The sequence below is a fragment of the Salvelinus fontinalis genome, chromosome 3, assembly GCF_029448725.1.
Source record: "Salvelinus fontinalis isolate EN_2023a chromosome 3, ASM2944872v1, whole genome shotgun sequence".
Lineage (NCBI taxonomy): Eukaryota > Metazoa > Chordata > Actinopteri > Salmoniformes > Salmonidae > Salvelinus > Salvelinus fontinalis.
The window spans coordinates 27,864,952-27,890,532 of record NC_074667.1 but is presented as its reverse complement, the minus strand read 5'-3'; the positions used below and the strand labels follow the sequence as shown (position 1 = coordinate 27,890,532).

General features: G+C 40.9%; 1 protein-coding gene across 2 annotated transcripts; it reads right to left on the bottom strand.

Annotated features, from left to right (window-relative positions):
• Window positions 1-3,064: 3,064 nt before the first annotated feature.
• LOC129842721 (uncharacterized) lies at window positions 3,065-17,473 on the bottom strand. Of its 2 annotated transcripts, XM_055911350.1 has the most exons (3): window positions 17,336-17,473; window positions 5,496-7,343; window positions 3,065-5,263 (listed from the first exon to the last, which is right to left on the bottom strand). In XM_055911350.1, exon 3 carries the CDS (start codon window positions 4,532-4,534, stop codon window positions 3,518-3,520), a length of 1,017 nt encoding a protein of 338 aa, XP_055767325.1. In that variant the 5' UTR covers window positions 4,535-5,263; window positions 5,496-7,343; window positions 17,336-17,473; the 3' UTR covers window positions 3,065-3,517. The 2 variants fall into 2 exon arrangements, with proteins under 2 accessions (XP_055767325.1, XP_055767332.1); XM_055911357.1 differs by lacking the exon at window positions 17,336-17,473 and having other exon boundaries at window positions 5,496-12,213.
• Between the last annotated feature and the right edge of the window lie 8,108 nt (window positions 17,474-25,581).

Here is a 25,581-nt window from a genome sequence, read left to right as displayed (position 1 = left end):
AGTGTCGTCGATCATGATACATTTTGTTATAAGTAAGAGGGAAATGAACAAATTGCACCATGAACTACCCCTACACAACAGGAGGCTGCTGAGGGAAGGACGGCTCATAATAATGACCGGAACGGAGCAAATGGAATGGCATCATATACATGGAAACCATGTGTATTTCTCTGTCTCTCTCTCCCTGTCCCTCCCCATCCCTTTTGTAACAAGCCGCCATATTGTGTCGGCCCGCTAGGGACCTGTTTCTAATGTATTAAGTGTGTATGTTTATCTTGTGTTACCATTTAGTTAACTAGTACATCAATAATTAAATCAATTTGTGTAATACTGAATCATAAGTAAGGCTGGGGTTTTAGCAGATGCAGGAGGTTACGATTGTTCAGAATGATGATATGATACGAGGTTATGATTATACGTTGACGGTTTATGGATATAATAGGTTAAGACCTTTAGTTTAATCCGGGAGATGGTAACTCTTTAAGGAACAACTCTCGTGGTGCCCCAATTCCTAATTACATGATTAATTTAATTGGTAACAATTAAACATAGTTAGTTGATTGTTATCCAATTTGTAAGTCGCTCTGGATAAGAGCGTCTGCTAAATGACTTAAATGTAATGTAAATGTTATTTATCTAGTCATCAGATTAATGAACGTAAAGTCACAACAGTTTTAACTTGTTTTTAAAGAGATAGGGCATGTTTATTTTAAATCCGAACCAGGTGCAGTCCTTTGGTCCAGCGTTTCCCAGAGTCGGGTATCCCTTTGGGTGCACGTTTTGGCTTTTTCCCTAGCACTACACAGATAAAAACAGGCAACCCCCCCACCAAAAAAAAATGTGTTTTAATTTTTAGCTAAAAATGTGGGTCTCTGCCCCATCTACCCTGAATGACGGGTCGCCACTGCGCGTGATCATAATTATTTTAGTGATCCATGGTAGATGTCCTTCCAAATAACAATGCCCCCAACCCGCTGAACCGTATTTGCACTTGACTGTTTATGGATGAGAAAGTGAACTTGACATTTCCAAAAAAGTTTAGCGGGGATACTGCTTTGCGATCTATTGCCTAGGACAGGGCTCTCCAACCCAGTTCGTGTAGTATAGCTACCATGCTGTAGGTTCTCACTCCAACCCTGATCTAGTGCATTTAATTCAACAATTAGCTGGTTGATAAACAATCGGTTTAGTTACAACTGGGGTTGGAGCGAAAAACCACAGGAAGGCAGCTCAACAGGAACAAGGTTGGAGAGCCCTGACATCAACAGCCAGGCAGGGTTTCGTTAAATAAACTATAGGCACAATACTTTTATTGCACACCGAGGGCTAATTAAACTGATGCATTTAGCGATGTTAATCTTAAATTTACTGGCACTATGAAGAATAGCGTAGCCATACTAATTGATAGTCTACATACGTTATGTGAATTTACGAAGCTTTGCTAAACAAGACATTGCTAGATACACCAATATATAGCCTATGCGCACGGTTCTGTCTGTCTGCCCCGATCCTCTTTATCTTAGCTATAAAAATCGTTTAAAAAACTAGTGTGTGTTTGGTCTAAGGTCTGTTGCATGAAGAATAGCTCAGCCTACTCATTGAAAACCCCTACTTTAGTGAACTTGCGCGAGACACTGCATACAACACCCATTCTGCCAGCGCACACATCCCTGGGTCGTTCCCCTTTTCAGTTCGCTACAACTAGCAACTGGAACGAGCTGCACACTGGACAGTTTTAGCTCAATCTCTTCATTCAAAGACTCAATCATGGACACTCTTACAGACATTTTTGGCTGCTTTGTGTGATGTATTGTTATCTCTACCTTCTTGCCCTTTGTGCTGTTGTCTGTGCCCAATACTGTTTGTACCATGTTTTGTGCTGCTACCATGTTGTTACCATGTTGTCATGTGTTGCTGCCTTGCATCTCTCTTTATGTAGTGTTGTCTCTCTTGTTGTGATGCGTGTTTTGTCCTATATTTATATTGTATTTTATTTTTTTATCCCAGGTCCCGTCCCTGCAGGAGGCCTTTTACCAGGCCGTCAGTGTAAATAAGAATTTGTTCTTAACTGACTTGCCTAGTTAAATAAAGGTTAAATATATTTTTTTTAAAGCCAAGAAATTGCGAAATACTGCATTGGGATAGTCTACATCTTTTGATTAGCGATGCACGGTTGTGACTTTGTACCTGGTGGCCTACACGCCTACCTATGCCTGGCTGTGCCCCCCTCCATCGTTCTCTCTCCCTCGCTCTTTGGTTGCTGTGAAAGATGCAAGAGTTGGAGCTCTTGAAGTAGACTATAGCAAATAGTTTCCTCCATTGGAAAAAATACTGAGTCTTAAGAGTCGATTAACCTTGACATCCAGAAATGGGAGTCGATGGGCAAGGAGAGGTGCCCAAAAGTTGTGATAGACAGAGGATAACTGTTTTGTCAAAGTTACACTATAGTGGCATGGACATATGACACTGCCATCATTATCATGTCGCCGTTAGCCATAGCTAACTACCATAGTGATCCCTCGAGAGTAGCTCATTTCTGAGCATCATTCAAGTTTGCTAGCTAGCTAGCTAGGCGGCTGTGCAAGAAATTATATAATTATGCTAGCTAATTGTTTCAACGCACCATCCCAGTGTGAAATTACAAGACAAAATGTGTTTGTAGATCGACTGTGGTGAATGAAACTACAGCAACCAATGTGATAACGGCTGAGGTAATTTTTGCTGTTCTCCAAATAGCATTTTAGAGTTTAAAAATTGGTGTCAGGGAAAATAACACCCATTCATATAACGTTAATTTAACTAGGCAAGTCAGTTAAGAACAAATTCATATTTACAATGACCGCCTACCCCGGCCAAACCCAAACCAAAATTTTGCGCCGCACTATGGGACTCCCGATCACGGCCAGTTGTGATACAGCCCGGGATCGAATTAGGGTTTGTAGTGACACCTCAAGCACTGAAATGCAGTGCCTTAGACCGCTGCGCCACTCGGGAGCCCCGAGTGTTGTTGTTGTCCCAAACAAAAAATGTGAGCAAAAAGAAAGGAGGACCAAGGCACTCTTCATATAATTAATTAAAATGCCTTTATTAGTATGGCATGTTCAATAGAAACAAAGTTGTTTAAAAACCGACGCGTTTCGGCTGCATGGCCTTCGTCAGGGAGTATAGAAAAAGAAGTACACAATGTCCTCTTTTGAAAGGCTTTTCCAATTAGCCCTAATTAGAAGAGGGAGTGGTTACAAAATTGGACACACCTAGTAAGCAATAACATACACATGAAAAGGTGAAATACTGTAGCTATGTTATCATGAGCATACAACTCCAAGCTAGAAGCATCAGAACACCCAGAGAGGCAGTTCTAACCTTAAATATGACTGGGAGAAGTGTCCAGAACAAGAAAGCAATATATTCCACAGTATACTAGAACACAGCAAAACATGAACAACAGTCCAAACATAGCTGAGGGCAATAGAGCAAAATGTCCACTAGATGACAGCAACATGGACCCATCACAACCCTACAGGAAGGGTGAGAAATCCATATCTTCATTTAAACCAGGGTACTTAGTGGCCTGTAGTTTGTAAATCCAAAAACTTTCCCTTTGGTTTAACTGTTTGAGACGGTCCCCTTTTCTAATAGAGGCTGGAACATGATCAATACCCATAGCTTGTAGGGAGGCAGGATTGCCATGGTGTAAGGACTTGTAGTGCCTAGCCATGGGGTAGTCTTCATTGCCTACCCGTATGGCGTACTTGTGTTCCGCCAAGCGATCTTGAAGGCGTCTCTTTGTCCGTCCAATGTAGAACACCTTGCACTGTGGACATTCTAATCTATAGATGACATGAGTGGTTTTGCAGTTAATAAAATGCTTGAGGTAATATTCCATTTTAGAAGCTGTGTCAACGAAATACTTTTTCTGTACAATATTACTGCAATGGTTGCACTGGTTACATTTAAAAGAGCCCTTGGGTTTGTGGTCAAGCCAAGTTTTTTGAGAGTCACCCGGAAGATAACTGTGGACTAATTTGTCATTTAGGGTAGGACATCTCTTAAAGCTTATGACTGGTGGTTCAGGAAAGATTTGGCGTAGTAGCGTATCACTTTGGATGATTCCCCAATTGTTTTTAATGATTCTTTTAATGTTCTCTGCTTCAGTGCTGTATTTTGTAACAAAATACACTCTCTTTGATGTATCACGAGGCACTCCTCTTCGTAACAAGTTCCCTCTGTCAAGTAATCCAGCCCTTATACCTGCATCTTTCAGGACCTGAACGCTGTAGCCCCGATCCAAAAAGCGATTCTCCAATTCAGCAGATTTGACACTGTAGTCTGTTTCCTGATCGCAAATTCTGCGGACTCTTTGGAATTGGCCATATGGAATATTTTCTTTTAGCCTTTTGGGGTGAAAGCTGTCTGCTCTCAGAATGGTATTTCCATCTGTAGGCTTCCTAAAGATTGATGTGTGCAAACAACCTTTGTCATTTTTACTAATGTCGAGGTCCAAAAAATGAATGTTATCCTTGCTGTATTCCATAGTTAGTTTGATGTTAGGGTTAATGCTGTTAAGGTATTGGTGGAAGGAAATAAGTTCATCTTCTGAGCCGGACCAAAAAAATGTGAGCCATTCCACAAATGGCGTGCCTTCTGGTCAAGTGTAATTTTGTAAAAAATAACTATACATTTCAGCTAATTGTAGCATTGCCATAAAGAGCACATGTTCAACTTTGTAACAAACATGTTTTCCCCATCTCAAGCTGTTAAATTAAGAAAAATGACTATAAAAGTGCCTGTAACAGGGTTAACGATTTATTCTTAAAATCAACAATAACCCTTGTGACAGTTTAACTAACTGATTGATAAACACATATTTCCATATCGATTGTAGCTAACTCATGTACAGTACTTGTGATAGCCACACATTCAGGGTCTGTTCTACAGCCTACTTGAAATGTAGGTCAGTAAAGTAGTCTGTAGTGAAGATCACTTGGGGGCAGGCTCTCTACTGGCCCATTCTCTTCAGCCATCATCTTTCCGTCTTTCACTTTGACATCATTGGCTTCGTCATCATCGTCATCATCATCATCTTCCCCCTCAGGCAGTGGAAATATTCCTGTCACGGCAGATATTATGCAGGATGGCACAGATGATAATAATCCTGCTCACCCTCTCCGGCTTCAACTGGATGTCTGCTTGCAGGATGGGAAATCTCCTCTTCATTTGGCTGATGCCCCTCCTCATTACACCTCGCGTTTTCTTAAGTGCCCTGAAAATAACCACCACAACATCTGTATCATTAAGATAGGCCACATTGATCATAGATACAAGACAGAGAAGGGGATACTGACAATTGGATAACCGCACTGTTTTAGTCCTCCTCGGGTGGTTATGTCCTAAGTATTCCTATTCACAAATTTGCTATGACAACCAACTTACTTCATTTAAAGTTAAACTCAATGAAGAGGTTGATTATAAACATGTATAATACAACATATTACCTGTTGTAGTTCAACTGTGGGCCAGACAGTGGATGGAGGTAAGGTGTGAGCAGCCATTGTCTGCAGGGGTATCCACTGTCAGGGGTAAATTATCCACAGGGGTATCCCCAGCATGTGATATCCAGCAAGCGCAAGAAGCCCCTCAATCTGTTTGAGGCCACCCTCACTCAGTATCTCCTGTTCCACACTCTTCTGCACAACATAGAGAACCTTGCAGTGTGCATCGAACACCACATGGGTGTCGATTAAAATAATTGGGTCTCCAGGGAAATTCTTGAACTCCTTGTTGTATGTTGTACTTAATACTGAGCTGCTTCTAAAAGTTGTGCCAATGACTCCAGCAACACTGGGGAAGCCAGCTATTGCCTTAAACCTAGCTTGGTTGTGTTGGAGCTGGCAGGCATCTTGTGGGAAGGCAACGAACTGGCCTACTAGTTGAGGATCTGAGAGGGCATTGATAGTTTGTGTTATCACCATTCTGACATGAGCTATAGAACCGCTTGACAGTCCCAAATCATCACTACTGCACGGTAGCATCTTGCCTGTGGCCAAGTAACCCAGGGTTATTAGTAATTTAACTTCAGGAGAAATGGCTTGACATTGATGTTTTGACGAAGTGAGAGAGTCTCTGCTAACTCCAATACAAACTTAATTCCTGCCTGATCAAGCCTGTATCTTCCCAGCAACTCCTTGTCATCACACATTAATAAAGCATCTTTGTTTGTCACAGTATGATGGGTTTCCTGATTAAAATGTCCTCCTAGAACATGCCCTGGCCAATAATGATGATTCCTCATATGCCTTACCAGGTCTGCCTTTGCACTGTAGCATTTGTCACAGTCTTTGCACTTATATGGCTTTTCCCCTGTGTGAACAGTCATATGGATTCTCAGATTAGTATTGTGTGCGAAGCATTTGCCACAGACATGGCAACAATATTTTTGCCTTCACAACTCCGCTTTAACCCTGACGATGTTTCTCCCTTCTCAACCCAAGCATTTTCTCTTGTTCTAGTCTCATCAGCAGAGCACTCTGAATTTACTGCAGAGAAGGGCTGAGAGACACTGTAGTTCTCTTCATTCGCTTCTGTTTCCATCTGCTCAGTTGTGTTGGTAGGTAGAGAGTCACTCAGTCTGTTCTTTACATTTTGTCTTTAGTAAAGGTGTGAGGGTTGAGGTGGGTCCTGATCACAGTCACTTTTAATATAGGGAGGGTTGAACATGAACTATTTTTTATCAGACTCCAGCCCTTGAAGTTGGTCTCCGCCCTGACTGACCCAGAACTCCTCCTTCTCCTCTTTAATCTGTGTGTGATCTTTCGGACTGGTCCTGAGGTCGTTTTCCTCTTTAATCTGTGTTGGCTCAGGGTCCTGTTCATTTTTAATCTGTGTGGGATCTGGGTCTTGGCCCAAACTGGGGCTCCCCTCTTGCTTACTCTGCACAGGAGGAACCACTTCTTGTAGAAAGCATATAAGAAAACATTCAATGTGTTTTCAAATTCAATCATAGTTTTGTTCAGATAACTTTGCTAAGATTTCTATTCCTCAAAACAGCTAATAATTAACAGCCAACTAACAACATAACTTTGTTTAGCAGTGGCTTTGGCTGGCTAAATGTTACATATTTACAACAAACGTGTGGCATTCTAGCCAATCTAGATGGCTAGGTAGAGAGGTAGGTAAATTAGTTCCCTGCCTAGTTACAAACCTGTTCTCTGTAACTTTATCTCGGGTTCCAAAACCAAATCTAGCATCCTTTGTAGACGTTCTATCTCCTCCTTAAAACGGGATAGTTCTTCCTGACACTCTGCTAACGATTTTTTAAATGCCCCAGATATTTTCACAGCGGCCTCTGTAAGGAATTGTATTAGATATTGGTAACTTGATTTAACAACTTCTCAACATTAGCTATGGTTGACACAATATACACACTCCCTTTTATATTGGACATATGCGGGACTCATTGGACACATGCACGACTCCCACAACTCCCCTCCCCCATGACAATCACTCAGACACACACAACTCAGGGTTGGAGCTCCAGACAAAGAACTACCTCAGGAACCAATGGAACGTGGACACCAGGCCTGTACAGGACTACCCAAGACCCAGACCGACCAATCGGAAGGCCAGACTTGCAGATCAACCTACTTTGCTTGTTGTCTATATATAAAACTGTACGACTGTGGAAACTCTCTCTTTTCCTGACGACCCCATACGGATCCGATAGAAGGAGCCGTGCTGCACGCTTTGCATAATATTTTTACACTTGAATAAACCTGCCTTATTATAAAATTATCCACCTCGTCCTATGTCTCCACTTGGTCTCCTGTCTCAAGTAAAACGAATTATCAACAAACATGGTAAGCAGAGGATGGTCAAAACATATTTGAATTAGGCCCAATAGAAAATTCATCGGACAGGAGACGAGAGGGAGAAAGATTCAAGAAGGAGAGGTGACCCGCTCGAGGGAGACGTCGGCGATTCAACTCACCCAGGAAACTGATCAAAGAGCTCGAAAATATTAAGGTAAGCAGAGCCGGTTTAATCAAAATCTGCATATTGTATTATAGCCAATATCTAAATTCAATGATCAGAAGTACTGAGGTGAGTGAATTGTTGCTAAATTTATGTGGAATTGTTTAGAATCTAAGGCAATGTGTAAAGATATTTGCGAAGTATAAAATCAAGTCGCATTAGTAATCTGGGACTAGTTGAAACATTTTTCAACTAGGAGCATCAGTGATAAACCTAAGCTTGAAATAGGAGTAATGGTATTAAACTTGAAACTCAAATGTATTTGAAATGTAATGTGATCTGTTCAAGTCGTATTAGTAATCTGGGACTAGTTGAAACATTTTTCAACTAGGAGCATCAGTGATAAACCTAAGCTTGAAATAGGAGTAATGGTATTAAACTTGAAACTCAAATGTATCTGTTCAAGTCGTATTAGTAATCTGGGACTAGTGGAAATGGCATCCCTCTAGGAGCATCAGTGAGAAATCTAAGCTTGGCGTATTGGGATTCAAGTCGCATTAGTAATCTGGGACTAGTTGAAACATTTTTCAACTAGGAGCACCAGTGATAAATCTAAGCTTGAAATAGGAGCAAGGGTATTAAACCTGAAACTCTCCAAATTAATGCTGTTCAAGTCGCATTAGTAATCTGGGACTAGTTGAAACATTTTTCAACTAGGAGCACCAGTGATAAATCTAAGCTTGAAATAGGAGCAAGGGTATTAAACCTGAAACTCTCCAAATTAATGTGTGTGATTGAGCGTTCCACGAGATCTATTGCTACTAATTAGCTATAAGCTAAGTTCAGGCTCCGTTAGTGGTGACCGCCGAGTCAGAATCTGTGTGCCACGGTGAAGCAGCCATTTACGGTTGATGAGTTGACCTGGTTTTCCCCTCATATACTGTTGGTAAATCCTTAAGGGATAGAATTCATTTGAAAATTATTATAGAAGCGCGTGAATTACTAGTCTGAAATGTTTTGGCAAAGTATTTAATTAATCGGAAAAAGTTTAAATTAACCGGGAAAGTTAAAAGAAATAATATCTCTCGAGTTAAAGGTCTTATAATTGCCATTCCAATTATATCAGGAGCGCCTGAATTCATTAGTATATTGTCCCCAAAGGAAACTTCTGAAATATTTTGCCAAAGTATTTAATTAATTAATTTAGCGAAAAGCAATAATATTTTTTATTATAAATACCCAAAACTGTCATTCCAATTATAACAGGAGCGCATGAATACATTCGTATATTGTTTCAAAAAGAGATAGCTGAAATATTGTTGGAAAACGAAAATAATTCATCAAATACACGGCAATAAAATCCTTTGTCCACGCGAGTCGGACACGAGACTGGGGGAAGAGAGGGGAAGAAAAATACATCGCTGGTTTCGATCAGTAACGGGCTAAAGTATACAAAGATAATAATAGACCCAGACATAGCTTAACGACAAAATGACCACGACTATCGTCCCCAAACACAAATTCAACGAATATTTAGATCAGAGAATGAAAGACAGAGCAGGCGGGAAATTACACTACAAACCCGTTAAAAAGATTTGGGAGGAAGTGAGGCTAAGATGGACTCAAACAGGTTTTCTTAGTGGAGTCGCCCCATCAAAAGGGCAACTCCTCATTATGGAGAAAGAATTGGAGGAAGCAGTGAAGCAAGGGATAGAATGTGAAGTTGATAAGAATAAGAGTCACTTATTTTAAAAAAAAGGGACAAAGCAAAGGGAAAAGGCACAGGCTGAGATGAGAATAGGTTTATGGGCAATTGAGGAAATTAGGAAAGCTCTCCCTTACCGGAAACCTGATACGATGGGAGTGGTCACTGGAGCACCAACTGACACCAAAGAGGGCGGGCCCAATAATAATGATGGCCCACCTACCACCACAGCAGCCCCATCGGCCCCAACCCATCTCAGGGGCACTGTGGGGTTAATGGCAATTCCCCAGGCTCAGTTCAACTCCCATGTGCATCACCACATTACCCAATACAATAAGGGTAAGGGAGGGGCTGAAACACAAATCCAGTCCCTACAGGTACAACTTTTGAAACTACAATTGAAAGAGGCCCAGAAAGGAGAGAAACCCAAGAAACAGATGGTGGCTGAAGACCAACAAGAAATCTCACAAATCATTAAAAAAACTGTTTCCCGAATGATACAGCAACAACAACTACCCATCTTCACCCAGCAGGGACCACCTATACACCCACCCCAGGAGCAGCCATTCCAACTGCCGTATGCCTACCCGCTTCAGCCATACCCTTCGTCGGAACCACCACTACAACCCTACTACCCACTACCACAATCAAACTATTCACCCACATGGGGACAGCCCCAGAGGTACTCTGGATCTTATGGAAGCTGTTATAATTGTAAACAAGCTGGGCATATGGTGCGACAGTGTCCGCACCCAATAACCCCGGCCCAAAGCCAGTTTCTGGCCAAAAGGGGACGAGGATACGCCCCTAGACCAAGGGGGAGTCAGGCCAATGATGTATCAACCACGTGCGGCCCTTCAACCCGCATACAATCACCCCAATCCAGACCCGAATCAGCAATCACCTCCCCCTTTTCAGGGCATGGCTGACGAATATGCCCCATGGCCCTGAAGCTGCTCACCACTAACCTACACTCATCATTGACCTGGACTACTGAAGCATCAAAGGCTTGTGCACTCTTGAAAACAGATCTCTAAGTGGCAGTAGCCCTAACAGCACCTGACTAAAAAAAACAAGTTCCATCTGGATGTTTCTGAAAAAGAAGGATTTACATCATCCATCCTTTTCCAGAACCTAGAGGGGGAGAGAAGAGTGTTGAGGTATCACTCCTCCAAACTGGACCACATTGAAGCAGGACAAACCACATGCTCCAGGTATGTGGCTGCAGTGGCAAAAGCTATTGGAAAAACAGCCCACATGATAATGTGCCATCCATTGGAAATCCACACCCACCATGGGGTTGCAGCATATCTGATGAGCAAAGAATTCACGTTCAGCGCTGAAAGGAAAACGAAAATCCAGAATAAATGCACACAATCACACATCACATTTGTCAACACTGACAAAAACATGGCAGACGCACTCAATGCTGAAGGTATACCCCACTCCTGTGCAGAAAGAGCTGCACAGGAACTGAAACGGAGACCTGACCTGGGGAACGAACCACTCACCAACACACACAGATATGGGGAAAGACAATGTGACAAATGGAAAAAGGTACCTGTTAGTTATGGTAGACAGGTTCTCTAAATGGGTTGAGGCAATACCAACAGCAGGGGAGGATGCAAAATAGGTCATTAAGTGGCTGCAAACCGAACTCATGTGTGTTGTTTAATGACAAACGCTCCATGTACCAATAGGGTCGGATGTGTAAATGTCAACTGATTAATGGATGTGGTTTAATGATGGGGTTAGTGTACAGGCCACAATCTCATAAGTCTCGTGGAACGCGCCAATCAAATGTATGTGCAGGTTTGAAGTTGATTTGGGTTAAAGTCCTGCCCCTGGCGTTGCTGGCCATGATAGCCTCTCCAGGTGCAGGCACCCATCTCTCTCCTCATGAGACAATGGCTGGAGGAGTCATGCTGGGTTCACCAAGGAAGGGAGGTCATATGCCCGCCCTTGATGTACAACAAATTGTAATGTTTGATAATTGACGGAACTTTCTGCAGCTCTCTCCACACAGATTCACAAGGTCCAACGGGGAAGCAGAAGGGAGATCTGGCACACGGAAGGTAAAAATTGGTGACTGGGTGGGGTTAATGTCCACAAGAGAAAGTGGCTAGAACCCAGGTGGACTGGACAGTACGAAGTGAGGGAGGTTACTTCACACTCAGTCCAGGTCAAAGGTAAATCAGGCGCACCTTGGCACCACCTCACACATTGCACTCCAGCCCCAATCCCTTCTAGAACACGGACAGAAGTCAGAGCTGATTTAAACAGCTTAAATTCGATTCCAAATGAAGACATTCCTGAATCAGGTGATGCGGTATCAAACTCCGCCTCCCCTGATAAAGGAACCTCGCCCAGTTAGAGGGATATTTCTCCCTCCCTGGGCAAGGATAGGGATATCTGGCCCCTTATTTGACATTTGGGGTGTCCCTGGGCACTTTCACATGGTTAATAGAATAACTATAACCGGATCCCCATGGATGTATGTCACGGACACTCTAGTCTAACTAGGTAATAATAGATTAAAAAATTAAAAAAAAAAATATCAAAAATTTAGAAAACAATAGTTAAAATAAGAAACTAATATGGCTCAAATTGAGAAGGTTGAATGAGAGTGGGTGGAGAGCTATGCAGAGAATGGACAGAAGATGGCAGTATTGCAGCACCCAAATGGTCTCCCAGCCGACTGGTTGAATGCTGGTGACATAGTTTTGTTTTTTGGAGTAAACATTAAGGTTAAGGGTTTCCGTGTACCCAGAGATAAGATATCTTAAAAGAATACACTCATATGGGAATAGGAGTTTTACTTTCTGAGTTTTATTTAGGCAAGGGACTTTGAGAAGATAAAGGGTTCTTTTGGTATGTTTAGATATGGAACACGAATGTAGGTGTAACATTTTGACCTGTTTTCTGTTTCCATTGCATTTTCCGGCGACTTGATCACTCGCGGGGAAATGTGGTGAGAATAATGAGATTGTGTCATTTGGGATACTAGTTTTGAGGTAAATTGATTATAATAGAGTTTATAACTCTTGACCATAAGGTAAGCATTTGTATTGGCCATTAGAAGATAGAGATAGGTTAATTAAGGTTATGTTAGGACTTTAAAGGTTGACACTATAAGACCTGTAGTTATTTTTAAATCCATGCAGATAAAGTCAAAACAGTGAGACACTTAGTTAATGTTGTAAAGGAACACACAGTTGTTATTGACTATTATTACAAAAAGGCAGACAGATGGGTCTACCCCGCACTGTTCAGACCTTGAAGGTTTGAGAGCAGAGTGGGGAGGGTGGACCAGGAAATGAGCAAGGTAGGCTGTGAAATAAGATAGGAGAGAAAGGGGTTAACATATTTAAGCAGCACAGATACATTTCAAAGTAGATAAGTCACTTGACAGAGAATTAGAAAAGAATAGATATGAATGTACGCCCAAGGGAGAATTGGATATGCGGGGAATAAAAGGGACGTTCCTAGAATATGATGTACTAAGTTATTATTTAGAGTAGGTAAGGTTGATACCTGGCCAGAGCCAGGTATCAAACGAAGGAGGGTACATTGTGGACTAGGAAAGGATGGGGCCTATTGGATAATAAACTTATTTAAAATTAAACATTTATAGCTAAAAAATTAGGCATAGAAGTTAAATATATAATCAGAAAGAACAAATGAGGAACTGTTTGCTATCCAGACCTGTATGTCCAAGAGTTTATACATTGCAGGTGAATTAAGGGAGAAGGTGAATCACTCGACCTGGGGGCATATCGCACTTGGAGGGTGAGACACACTGACACTGCCGAATGATCACAGAGTTAAGGAGAAGAACTGTTGCTAATAAAGCTCAGGGGTCAACTCCTTAATGAAGAATTCCCTGACCCCGACCTTTCCTCACTGTGTTCGTTCATAGAAGTGAAAGTGTTGTTTGATCTCTGGCTGATGATGTGTTCTCTGGGAGAGGGTGGGGTTTTACAGGACTGCCTGTAGTCCTGAGCTGTCTGATAAGGATATGATGGGGAGGTTACCATCGCAGTGCTGCCAGAACCACCACCAGTTCCAACGGACCAGGGTTCAGCCGGCCTCCTCCACCACTTCAAGACCAAGTCCCACGCCATCACCTAAGCTCTCCAATCTGGTACAGATAATAAATATAAAAGACATCTAAGATAGTGAACATTTGGGGACTGAAGCTGTTTATGAGGAAAGGGAGAATATGTGTTTGGCCTACAAAACACTTAATAGAAAGGACTGTGTCGTATGTGGACATGCCAGACCTATTCTGGCTGCTCACCCATTTGTCCTAAGTACTGGGGAAGGTTGGATGTGCATCCAAATTTAATCCTGTGCAAAACTCTGAGTCTTGTGTTCCCAGAAGTCCCTCCCCAGAAGGACCGTGGGGAGTTAAGGCATATGGGGGACATAACAGCTGTAACACTGGTACAGGTAGAGGTATAGACTATGGAAGGCTCCCTGCTACTACCTGCACCACTAATACCACTATTAACTAGAGGTGTTGCTGATGTATGGTGGATGTGTGGACCTGCCAGGCGGTTGACCCCATTTTTGAAAGGAAGTTGTCGTTGCTCATGTGTTTTGGCCAGTCTGATACCACCGTGGCCTATTATGATAGCTAATCAACTTCTGGGAAGCTACACAGGACACAGAGGCTTGGGACCAACCCAGGAGACGGCAGAAACGTGACGCTCCTTGGTCCGAGGGTACAGATAACATGCACACCAACCTGTTGGGGGTCCCAATAGGGGTCCCCCACGAATTCCAGACATTAACCAGGAATGATGGCCTGTGGCATCTGATGCCCATCCTTGGCCCATCCTTGTTGATGTTAAAACAAAAGGTCTGGATCAATTATAAACACACCCACACAGGACTAACAGGGATGGCTGAACAATTGGATGCTGCCTCACAAACCAGTAGACACAATAGACTAACACTGGACATAAGTCTGGCCAACAAGGGAGGTGTAACAGTGTTGCACGTTTGTTCCTAACAATACTAGTCCGGATGGGAGCATTTCAAAAGCTCTGAGTGGGTTGGCAAGGTTATCAGTGGAGATGAAGGGTCTTGCAGGTGTGAAGGAGAGTGGACTGTTCCCCTGGCTGGGTGGTTGTTTTGGTAAGTACACTGCAAGGACGATTACTGGATTTCTGACACTAGTTGTGGTTTTTCATTTCTGTGTTGCCTGTATCATACCTTGTTTGAAGAAGTTTGTTACAGATGTGTAAGGGGCCTCTGGTTGATGCTCCAGTTGGAGAGGCTGATACGAAAACGAGCTTCCGCAGGAGAGTGGGCTGACAGAGGAGGACCCTTGGTTTGCTGTAGATGATGTTGTTGAATGAATAAAAAGTGATGTTTGTCCTCCCTGTTGTGAAGGTTTGAAGTTCCCGGGTGGCGACGAGCCCACCTGGTACAGGTTGTATAGAGGGATGGACCGGAGGGTTTAACATATTCTCGTTTTTTGGTTTACTAATGTGTGGTTGGCCACTCCAGGGGTAGTTATTGGAGTGGTCTCCTTTTTGGTCCTTGCTCATTTACGACTCAACTTACATTGATGCTATTGGTGTCCCTAGGGGGTGCCAGATGAATATAAACTGGCTGACCAAGTGACAGCTGGGTTTGAATCATCATTTTGTTGGTGGTGTACAGTTAATAAAAATGTGGACAGAATTAACTACATTCATTTTAATGTCCAGAAACTGGGCAATTGGACTCAACAAGGCTTCGAGGCGGTCCATGGACAATTGGCAGCTACGTCCCTGATGGCATTTCAAAATAGAATCGCGGTTGATATGTTATTGGCTGAACGGGGGGGGGTCTGTGCAAATGTTTGGTGAACAGTGTTGTACTTTTATTCCCAATAACACAGCTACGGATGGGAGTCTGACTGTAGCATTGGAGGGACTTAGTACCAATTTGTAAGTCGCTCTGGATAAGAGCGTCTGCTAAATGACTTAAATGTAAATGTAAATGTAATGGTAAGATGAAACAGCATTCTGGAGTGGACACTACTATGTGGGACTCATGGATGGATGCTTTTGGGAAATATAAGACGCTGGCTTCCTCCGTCCTAGTATCAATTTCTGTTTTTGCGGCCATTCTTGTACTTTGTGGATGCTGTTGCATTCCATGTGCGCGCACGCTTGCTAGCCGTGTTATAACTGCAGCCATAGACCCTAATCAGGAAAGGGCCCAAATGTTCCCATTGCTTGAGGATGGGGAAGCTGGACCTGTCTATCTATTTGAGGACTAAGATACTTTTATGTCACGTCTCTTGTGAGACGTGAAGAGAGGGAATCAAAAATTTGTCTTCTGACAAATTTTATCCCTTAGCTTTGTCTTTTTATATACTTTTATGTCACGTCTCTTGTGAGACGTGAAGAGAGGGAATCAAAAATTTGTCTTCTGACAAATTTTATCCCTTAGCTTTGTCTTTTTATATACTTTTATGTCACGTCTCTTGTGAGACGTGAAGAGAGGGAATCAAAAATTTGTCTTCTGACATTTTATCCCTTAGCTTTGTCTTTTTATATACTTTTATGTCACGTCTCTTGTGAGACGTGAAGAGAGGGAATCAAAAATTTGTCTTCTGACAAATTTTATCCCTTAGCTTTGTCTTTTTATATACTTTTATGTCACGTCTCTTGTGAGACGTGAAGAGAGGGAATCAAAAATTTGTCTTCTGACAAATTTTATCCCTTAGCTTTGTCTTTTTATATACTTTTATGTCACGTCTCTTGTGAGACGTGAAGAGAGGGAATCAAAAATTTGTCTTCTGACAAATTTTATCCCTTAGCTTTGTCTTTTTATATACTTTTATGTCACGTCTCTTGTGAGACGTGAAGAGAGGGAATCAAAAATTTGTCTTCTGACAAATTTTATCCCTTAGCTTTGTCTTTTTATATACTTTTATGTCACGTCTCTTGTGAGACGTGAAGAGAGGGAATCAAAAATTTGTCTTCTGACATTTTATCCCTTAGCTTTGTCTTTTTATATACTTTTATGTCACGTCTCTTGTGAGACGTGAAGAGAGGGAATCAAAAATTTGTCTTCTGACAAATTTTATCCTTTAGTTTTGTCTTTTTATATACTTTATGTCACGTCTCTTGTGAGACGTGAAGAGGGGGATTTGTAAGGAATTGTATTAGATATTGGTAACTTGATTTAACAACTTCTCAACATTAGCTATGGTTGACACAATATACACACTCCCTTTTATATTGGACATTTGCGGGACTCATTGGACACATGCACGACTCCCACAACTCCCCTCCCCCATGACAATCACTCAGACACACACAACTCAGGGTTGGAGCTCCAGACAAAGAACTACCTCAGGAACCAATGGAACGTGGACACCAGGCCTGTACAGGACTACCCAAGACCCAGACCGACCAATCGGAAGGCCAGACTTGCAGATCAACCTACTTTGCTTGTTGTCTATATATAAAACTGTACGACTGTGGAAACTCTCTCTTTTCCTGACGACCCCATACGGATCCGATAGAAGGAGCCGTGCTGCACGCTTTGCATAATATTTTTACACTTGAATAAACCTGCCTTATTATAAAATTATCCACCTCGTCCTATGTCTCCACTTGGTCTCCTGTCTCAAGTAAAACGAATTATCAACACCTCTGATAATCGGTCGGTAAGAAACGTGTTAAATAGCTGTAATTTTGACATTGTGAAGGGAATCCTAGTCCAGTCAATATTCCACCTTCTTTTGCAAATTGGGAAGAGGGGAAGATAATGCCCTAGTTCTTCTTCTTATTGTTCTTCAGTGGTTTTTAAATGGCGGTTGACAACCAACTTTAGTGGTGCATTACCGCCACCAGCTGGACTGGTGTGTGGACCAGAGACATAAATTCTAAAAACTGTCTCGCTTTTTAAAATGTATTTAAAAAATATATATATATTACCAATGTAGAAAGGTCTGTATACATACAATAAGTACATAAATAGACAATGATAACATATGCTAGGGGGTACAACAAATTACAGATTATACAAAGACCTTAAAAGAAACACACATATTGATTGTTTTAACAGCTTTCTTATTAGAATAATTTAGAATGGTCTTAATGTACTGCTCGAATTCCTTATAGAAAACACAGAAGAGTGTTTGTTTATTCGTGAATTTACATTTATGAATATGAAATTTTGCCATTAGCATTTAGATTTAGATTTATGAGGTAAATTTTTTTTCTTTATCTTTATTATGGTTAAGGAAACCGAGCAGCACATTCTCCCATAACAAACAAAAGTCATCAAGAATATTAACAATTATAAAACTGTGAATATCTTTCCATAATTGTTTTACATGCAGACAATGCCAAAATAAATGTGAACCCGTTTCTGGATGCTCAACACAAAAAGTACAATCAATGTTAATGTCTTTTTTGAGTTACTTCGGGTAATGATTCGCAGGGTAATACTTATGGATCATTCTGAAAGAGACCTCTTTGACCTTGTTAACAAGCAAGTATTTCTTTATTTCTTTACTTACCTACACACACACATACCTTCTTTTTCCCCTGCACCATTGGTTAGGGCCTGTCAGTTAGCATTTCACTGTAAGGTCTACACCTGTTGTATTCGGCGCACGTGACAAATAAACTTTGATTTGATTTGTTACAGAGTTGTGTCATGTATTTATAATTGTATGGACATTTACTAAATTTGTACGTTGCGTTATGCTAAAGGATAGGTAAAGTTCGCCTTGTACTTTCTATGCTAATGAGGCTAGTCACCTCCTGAAGTGTAAATGTGTTTTTATTTTGTTGTTTCACGTCACTCAGATTGCATGGTGGTTTTGCAGTTGTGCTGAAGTTTATACGGTGTTGTGTATGTATTTGCAGGTACGTGCTCCCAAATTATATGGAATAATGATATGTTACTGTACACGTGTAGCTCATGTTCTGTGGTGATGTGTTTTGGCCGTCAGACGGAGTCATTATAAATTGATCGCTCCTCTGTAGCCATGTTGTTATAAATGTAATAATGTATCAAATGTATATTATAAATAGACATTTAACTTTTCTAAAATGATTACAGATCCAAAAACACAGTAATTAAACGTTGATTGAGATTGCATGGTGGGTTTGCAGTTGTGCTGAAGTTTACGCGGTGTTGTGTATGTATTTGCAGAATAAACAGCATTGTGTCCTTTGTCGATGAGCCAAACAAAAGCCGTTACACAGGCCGTGTAAGAGCTATTTGACCAAGAAGGAGAGTGCTGCATCAGATGATCTGGCCTCAACAATGACCCGACCTCAACCCCATTGACAAAGTTTGGGATGAGTTAGACCGCAGAGTGAAAGAAAAGCAGCCAACAAGTGCTCAGCATATGTGGTAATTCCTTCAAGATTGTTGGAAAGGCATTCCTCATGAAGCTGGTTGAGAGAATGCCAAGAGTGCAAAGCTGTCATCAAGGCAAATGGTGGCTACTTTGAAGAATCTCAAATATATTTTGTTTTGTTTAACACTTTGTTGGTTACAACATGATTCCATATGTGTTATTTCATAGTTTTGATGACTTCACTATTATTCTACAATGTATAAAATAGTTCAAATAAAGAAAAATCCTTGAATGAGTAGGTGTGCCCAAACTTTTGACTGGTACTGTATATTTTTTAATTATGCCATATTTGAGAACTAACAATAAAAGCTCGACAAATTCCCAAAACCAGGCATTCAGGGCACATTTACATATATTTTGTTATACCGTTTGAACAGAGGAACCCAATTTTAACCATAGTAAAATCCATAGAATTGCAGGAAATTAGCTTTAAAACTGCAAAATTGAATTTCAGCTACATGCCAAACTGTATAGAATTATTGGTAATGAGATTAAAAACAGCAAAAAATTATCTCAGCTCAATGGAAAAATGTGTGGAATTGCAGAAAATGTGCTTGTCAACAGCAACATTTTCTCCACGCCGCCAAAATACCTTTCTAGCTAACAGACTATGTTAGAGTTTACACTTCCTCTTCCAACTGTGGGAAGGTCAAAATAATGAAACTGTCTACCAAATCGATGAATTTTCAAATGCTAATTACTTCTATTTGCCATTATCATTCACCTGATAAGACAATACGTGATTTTTTTCTGCTAACATATCATGGGGGGTCTCTGGGTCGCCGGCTTGTCTGGGCGGGGCCCCCTGGGCAAGAAAAATTTGAAAAGCCCTGGTCTAGTCTGCTTAGAGGCTTTGCCTTTTCCTCTGTGGTAAAAGTAAGGAAATGTCTCTGCTGCCAATGAGAGAGTTAGCTAGCTACAACAGAGTTATATAATTACCAGCTTAACCTAAGATTTGTATTCCTCTTTCATCTGTACGGGTTAGCTAGCATATGAACTGAACTGCTCGACATTTACTCAACTGAAAATGTCAAAACTACAGTTGTTGAATGTGTTTATTACTGAGAAATTAACAGTGGCGTTGAGATACGGTATTTGGGGCAGTGGAAAAAACGATAACGGAGTACGAGGAAGACATTTCCTGATCAGAGGAGAGTAAATGTCAACAAAGGCGACCGGACTTGTATTTCAAACCCGTGATTTGTTTGTTTGTTGCAATCTCTCATGTGTGTGTGTGCGTGGTGTGTATGTGTGTGCCTGCGAGAGAGTGTGTGAGAGAGAGAGACTTCATTGGGTATAGCTCTCTCCCTAATGGATATGGTTGTTATTTAGCATAAATCTCAGCATCAGACCACAAGATCAACCCAGTATCTAAATATTTTATCATTTTAATACATCGTATGTCAGCCTATTTCCCTGATATTAATCTCTACATCACCCAGACCCACATAAATTCACTCTTCACGTCCCTGAAGCAGTTTCCTCCTGAGCAGACCCACTGGGCACACCACATAATTTCAACGTGGATAATTGGGTTATATTTAGTTGAGACGTTGATCAATGAGATTACAACCTATATTCACCCACTCAAAAAGACAGCCAAAAGTTAGTTGAATTTCCAATGTGTTATCACTATGCTTTCAACCATCTAAAAGCACAACCAAATTCCAATGGAAAAACAATGACAGATTTTTGGGTTAAGTGTCACCCAAATGTCTATCACTGAGCTTTCAACCATTTAAAAGCATAACAAAGTTCAAATGGGAATACAATGTCAGAAATTATGTTTATTTATACAACAGATTAATGTGTTATCATTGTGCTTCATCTAATAGCAGAACCACATGACTTGGATTGCAGTTGAGATTACAGTAAAATACATGGTGCAAGTGATCAACGTCACTTCTGCGCAGATTATTACAACAATTCTGATGATCTCCCCAGATGACCTATGTAGAAATCGCTCTGTCATTTCCTGGTTGCTAAAGCTCTACACTGTTCACTCAATTTCAGTTTATGTGAGAAAACAAGCACTGAATCGTGTAGGGAATCATTGTACCGTCTAAATTGCTGTGAAATATATTTTCAATAAAAAAATATATAGTTTTTACAGCTGTTTGAAGCTGGTGGACCAAAACCGAAAGTAAAGCGAGACTCTCCGCCATGTTATGGTGAAACGGGATAAGGGGGAAGGTGATATTTGATTTGAATGCAGCATCGTGCTGTTGCAATTCAGCTAGTTTCCACACAGGGGAGAAACAACCCAGTATTTTAGCTTCCACATATGGGAGAAATTCTATGTGTAACGCATCTAACTTTAGACTATTTACTGTATTTCAAAAGTAATATTGAATTGTGTTCGGTTGACAATACAACCAAATATCAACATTAAAAGGAAATGTATCTACTGATTGGATAGCTCCATCTTTGCCACTGACTTAATCCCATTCTTTAACTTTTATTTTTGGGTGAGCTGGATATGTGAATCCAACATATGTGAATCCAACATATGTTAACTTGCTGACGAGTTTATAGGCTATTTATTGTATTTCAAAAGTAATACTGAATTGTGCTTGGTTGTCAATGCAACCAAATATCAACATTTAAAGGAGATTTATCTTCTGCTTGGATAGTTCCATCTGTGCCACTGATTTTAATTCCAGTTTGTCTACAAATTAACAATTGATATTCACGTCTCCATCTCAACCAAAAATCCAGTTTTAATAAAGTTTGATTTAGTCCTATACTTTAACTTTGATTTATGGTTGAAATGGACACATGGATCCAACATAATATGTTGGATTTATATATATTATCAATTATTTATACCAATCAGAGCTTGAAACCCTAGGCCTATGAAACCTGGGTTGAATTGAAACCGAAGCTGTTGATGACTTTTCAAATGCATTCGGAAAGTATTCAGACCCCTTGACTTTGTCCACATTTGGTTACGTTACAGCCTTATTCTAAAATAGATTAAATATGTTTTTCCTCATCAATCTACACCATAAAGATATGTAAAAAAATAAAAATAATCTTATTTACATAAGTATTCATACCCTTTGCTATGAGTCTCAAAATTGAGCTCAGGTGAATCTTGTTTCCATTTAACTGTGTATGTCAGTTAAAAACAAATTCTTATTTTACAATGACAGCCTACCGCGTCCAAACCCTTCCCTAATAACCTAAACGACACTGGGCCAATTATGCACCGCCCCATGGTACTCCCGATCACAGCCGGTTGTGATACAACCTAGGATCGAACCAGGGTCTGTAGTACTGAGATGCAGTGCCTTAGACCGGTGCGCCACTCGGGAGCCTTGAGATGCTTCTACAACTTGATTGGAGTCCACCTGCGGTAAATTCAATTGATTGGCCATGATTTGGAAAGGCACACACCTGTTTATGTAAGGTCCCACAGTTGACAGCGCATATCAGAGCAAAAACCAAGCCACGAGGTTGAAGAAATTGTGCGTAGAGCTCAAAGAAAATCGGTTTATCGCCCAACAGCATATTTAAAATGATCCTCCTTCTTTTCAGATCTATTTGGAAAGTTTGCACATTTGGATCGAAATTGTTATTAATTAATATTATCACCCCTTTTGAGTTTCTTTGCCCATTTCTCCCTCTCTGTACTTTTTCCATATAACCTCATCTGTAATTGTAGAGTGAGTTTCCTGTAAACAATAGATATTATATTCTTTCTCTTTTAGCCAGGTAAAGACTGATCGTCTTTAAAAAAATAAACTGCTAAGCAATTATAACTAGCTATACTTATTTCACCACTTACCATAATGAGATACCATGTTTCAATAATACTTACCATAATATATGCCTGTAAACTTACTACCAAAAGGTACCATGATGATCAAGCTGCTAGACACCCTGAATTTATCCATACTTACCAATACTACCAGAATCAATGTATGACATCTACCCATGTAGCTGTACCACACTATATGCACTGCAGCTGCAACTAACTCTAAGTAAACCTACAATTGTCTTCCAATATCCCTCCCTCATCCCAGAAGGGGGTGTTGTCCCTGATGCTTTAGTTTCTTTAAATGTTTTATTTAACTAGGCAAGTCAGTTAAGAACAAATTCTTATTTACTACCCCAGCCAAACTCGGAAGACGCTGGGCCAATTGTGCACCACCCTATGGGACTCCCAATCACAGCTGGTTGTGATACAGCCTGGAATCGAACCAGGGTCTGTAGTGTCACCTGAGATGCAGTGCCTTAGACCACTGCGCCACTCTGAAGCAGAAACTATCACACCATCGGGATTGTCTCATAAACCTGTTTCAATGCTGCCACCCCTCAAGCGCCCGCTATGGCATGACCATGAGAGGTGCATCCTCTTTAGGAATTAGCCACATAACAAAACAAATGGAAAATACATGTAAAAAATAATTAAGAGTGAAAGAAAATAGATAAATAAATTAGGTTGTACACTTTTTTTGCGACTTTCTCAAATCATCAATAGCCTACAGTCGCATCATGCAGCCTATATATATTTTGATTTCTAATACATTCTAAGGTTTGTGTCATTCACAACTAAAGTTGGCAAATAACTCAGAATCTAGCATAGAACCTGTTTCAAATGATCACTTTTATTCTCAACATACTATTATTTTATAATTTTGTACACACATTCTTTTATATCCCTGTCAGTGAGCATTTCTCATTTGCCAAGATAATCCATCCACGTGACAGGTGTGGCATATCAAGAAGCTGATTAAGGATCATTACACAAGTTCACCTTGTACTTGGGACAATAAAAGGCCACTCTAAAATGTGCAGTTGTCACACAACACAATGCCATAGAAGTTTTGAGGGAGCGTGCAATCGGCATGCTGACTGTAGGAATGTCCACCAGAGCTGTTGCCAGAGAATTTAATGTTAACTTCTATACCATATCCATCTCCAACTCCATTTTAGAGAATTTAGCAGTATGTCCAACCGGACTCACAACCGTAGACCACGTGTAACCAGCCCAGGACCACATCCAGCTTCTTGATCTGCGGGATCGTCTGAGACCAGCCACCCGGACAGCTGGTGAAACTGAGGAGTATTTCTATCTGTAATAAAGCCCTTTTGTGGGATGTGCCTGCCTCCCCAGTGGGTGGGCTTATGCCCTCCCAGGCCCACCCATGGCTGCACCCCTGCCTAGTCATATGAAATCCATAGATTATGGACTAATCTATTTCAAATTAGTGATTTCCTTATATGAACTGTAACTCAGTAAAATCATTGAAATTGTTTTTTAGATTTTTGTTAACCTGTATTTATGTGCTCTCGCTCCAGAATGGGAAAAATATCCTTTCTATTTTATTCAGCTAAGTTCAATTATATTCCTCTTACTATAAAATCAAAATATCAAATTAAACAAATCAAATTTATTTATAAAGCCCTTCTTACATCAGCTGATATCTCAAAGTGCTGTACAGAAACCCAGCCTAAAACCCCAAACAGCAAGCAATGCAGGTGTAGAAGCATGGTGGCTAGGAAAAACACCCTCGAAAGGCCAAAACCTAGGAAGAAACCTAGAGAGGAACCAGGCTATGAGTGGTGGCCAGTCCTCTTCTGGCTGTGCCGGGGGGAGATATAAAATAACGGCATGGGACTTAGAAGCATATCTTGTCTGCTAAATGAACAAGCCTACAGCCTATGGCATAGCCCAGAGCCAGATAACATACAGTAGGCAAACTCATATTCTGTTCTTCTGAAATAAATGTTCTTCATATCATAATGTTGCTTTAGACCTGCCTAATATGAATAATGGATTTATTGTGATGGTGTATATTAAATTGATTAATTAGATGTAGATGTTCCAAAGGAGCGCATCAGCAGCTTGGATGCGTTGAGGCCTGGAGATGCTAAACATGTTTATGTTAATTAACGGTCAATTACCGTGGGACTTTTGCATGACAATAACCGGCTGACAAAATGTCATGACCCCCACAGCCCTACCTCAGCCCTCACATTTCCTCCAAACTGTGAAGAACAGAGAGGGACTCTACTCACTAAAGCAGCTAAAACATCAAAACAGAGCCTGATGGAGAGGGTTACATCAGAACTAAACAGTAAATTCCGACTGTTCTGAAGCTCAGAACAGTGAAAGTGACAATGGGATGGACAGTGGAGGACTAATGTCAGAGCTACAGCCACTATCAAAATAAAGAAAGTCGCACACTCCATGTATAATCTCCCAGCGTTTTAATGGGTATTTACCAACGTTTCGGCATCACTGTGCCTTCCTCAGGGTAATGTCATGAATACTTGAACCAGGTTATGTAGACACACAGTGCAATTAGTGTAACCAATGACAGTAGTGAGGGGTGTGTCATAATGACTAACTTAATGTATAAGTCTTGTTCATAAAGGAAAATTTGTTCACAAGGGCCTGAGATCAAAGTCAATATTCAGACCACTAGGGGCCAATGTTCTTAGATAGGAGCCTCCCTTTGTAGTAGTAGGATCTCGATGTTACCTCCTCTCCTTGGTAGAGCAACATGCT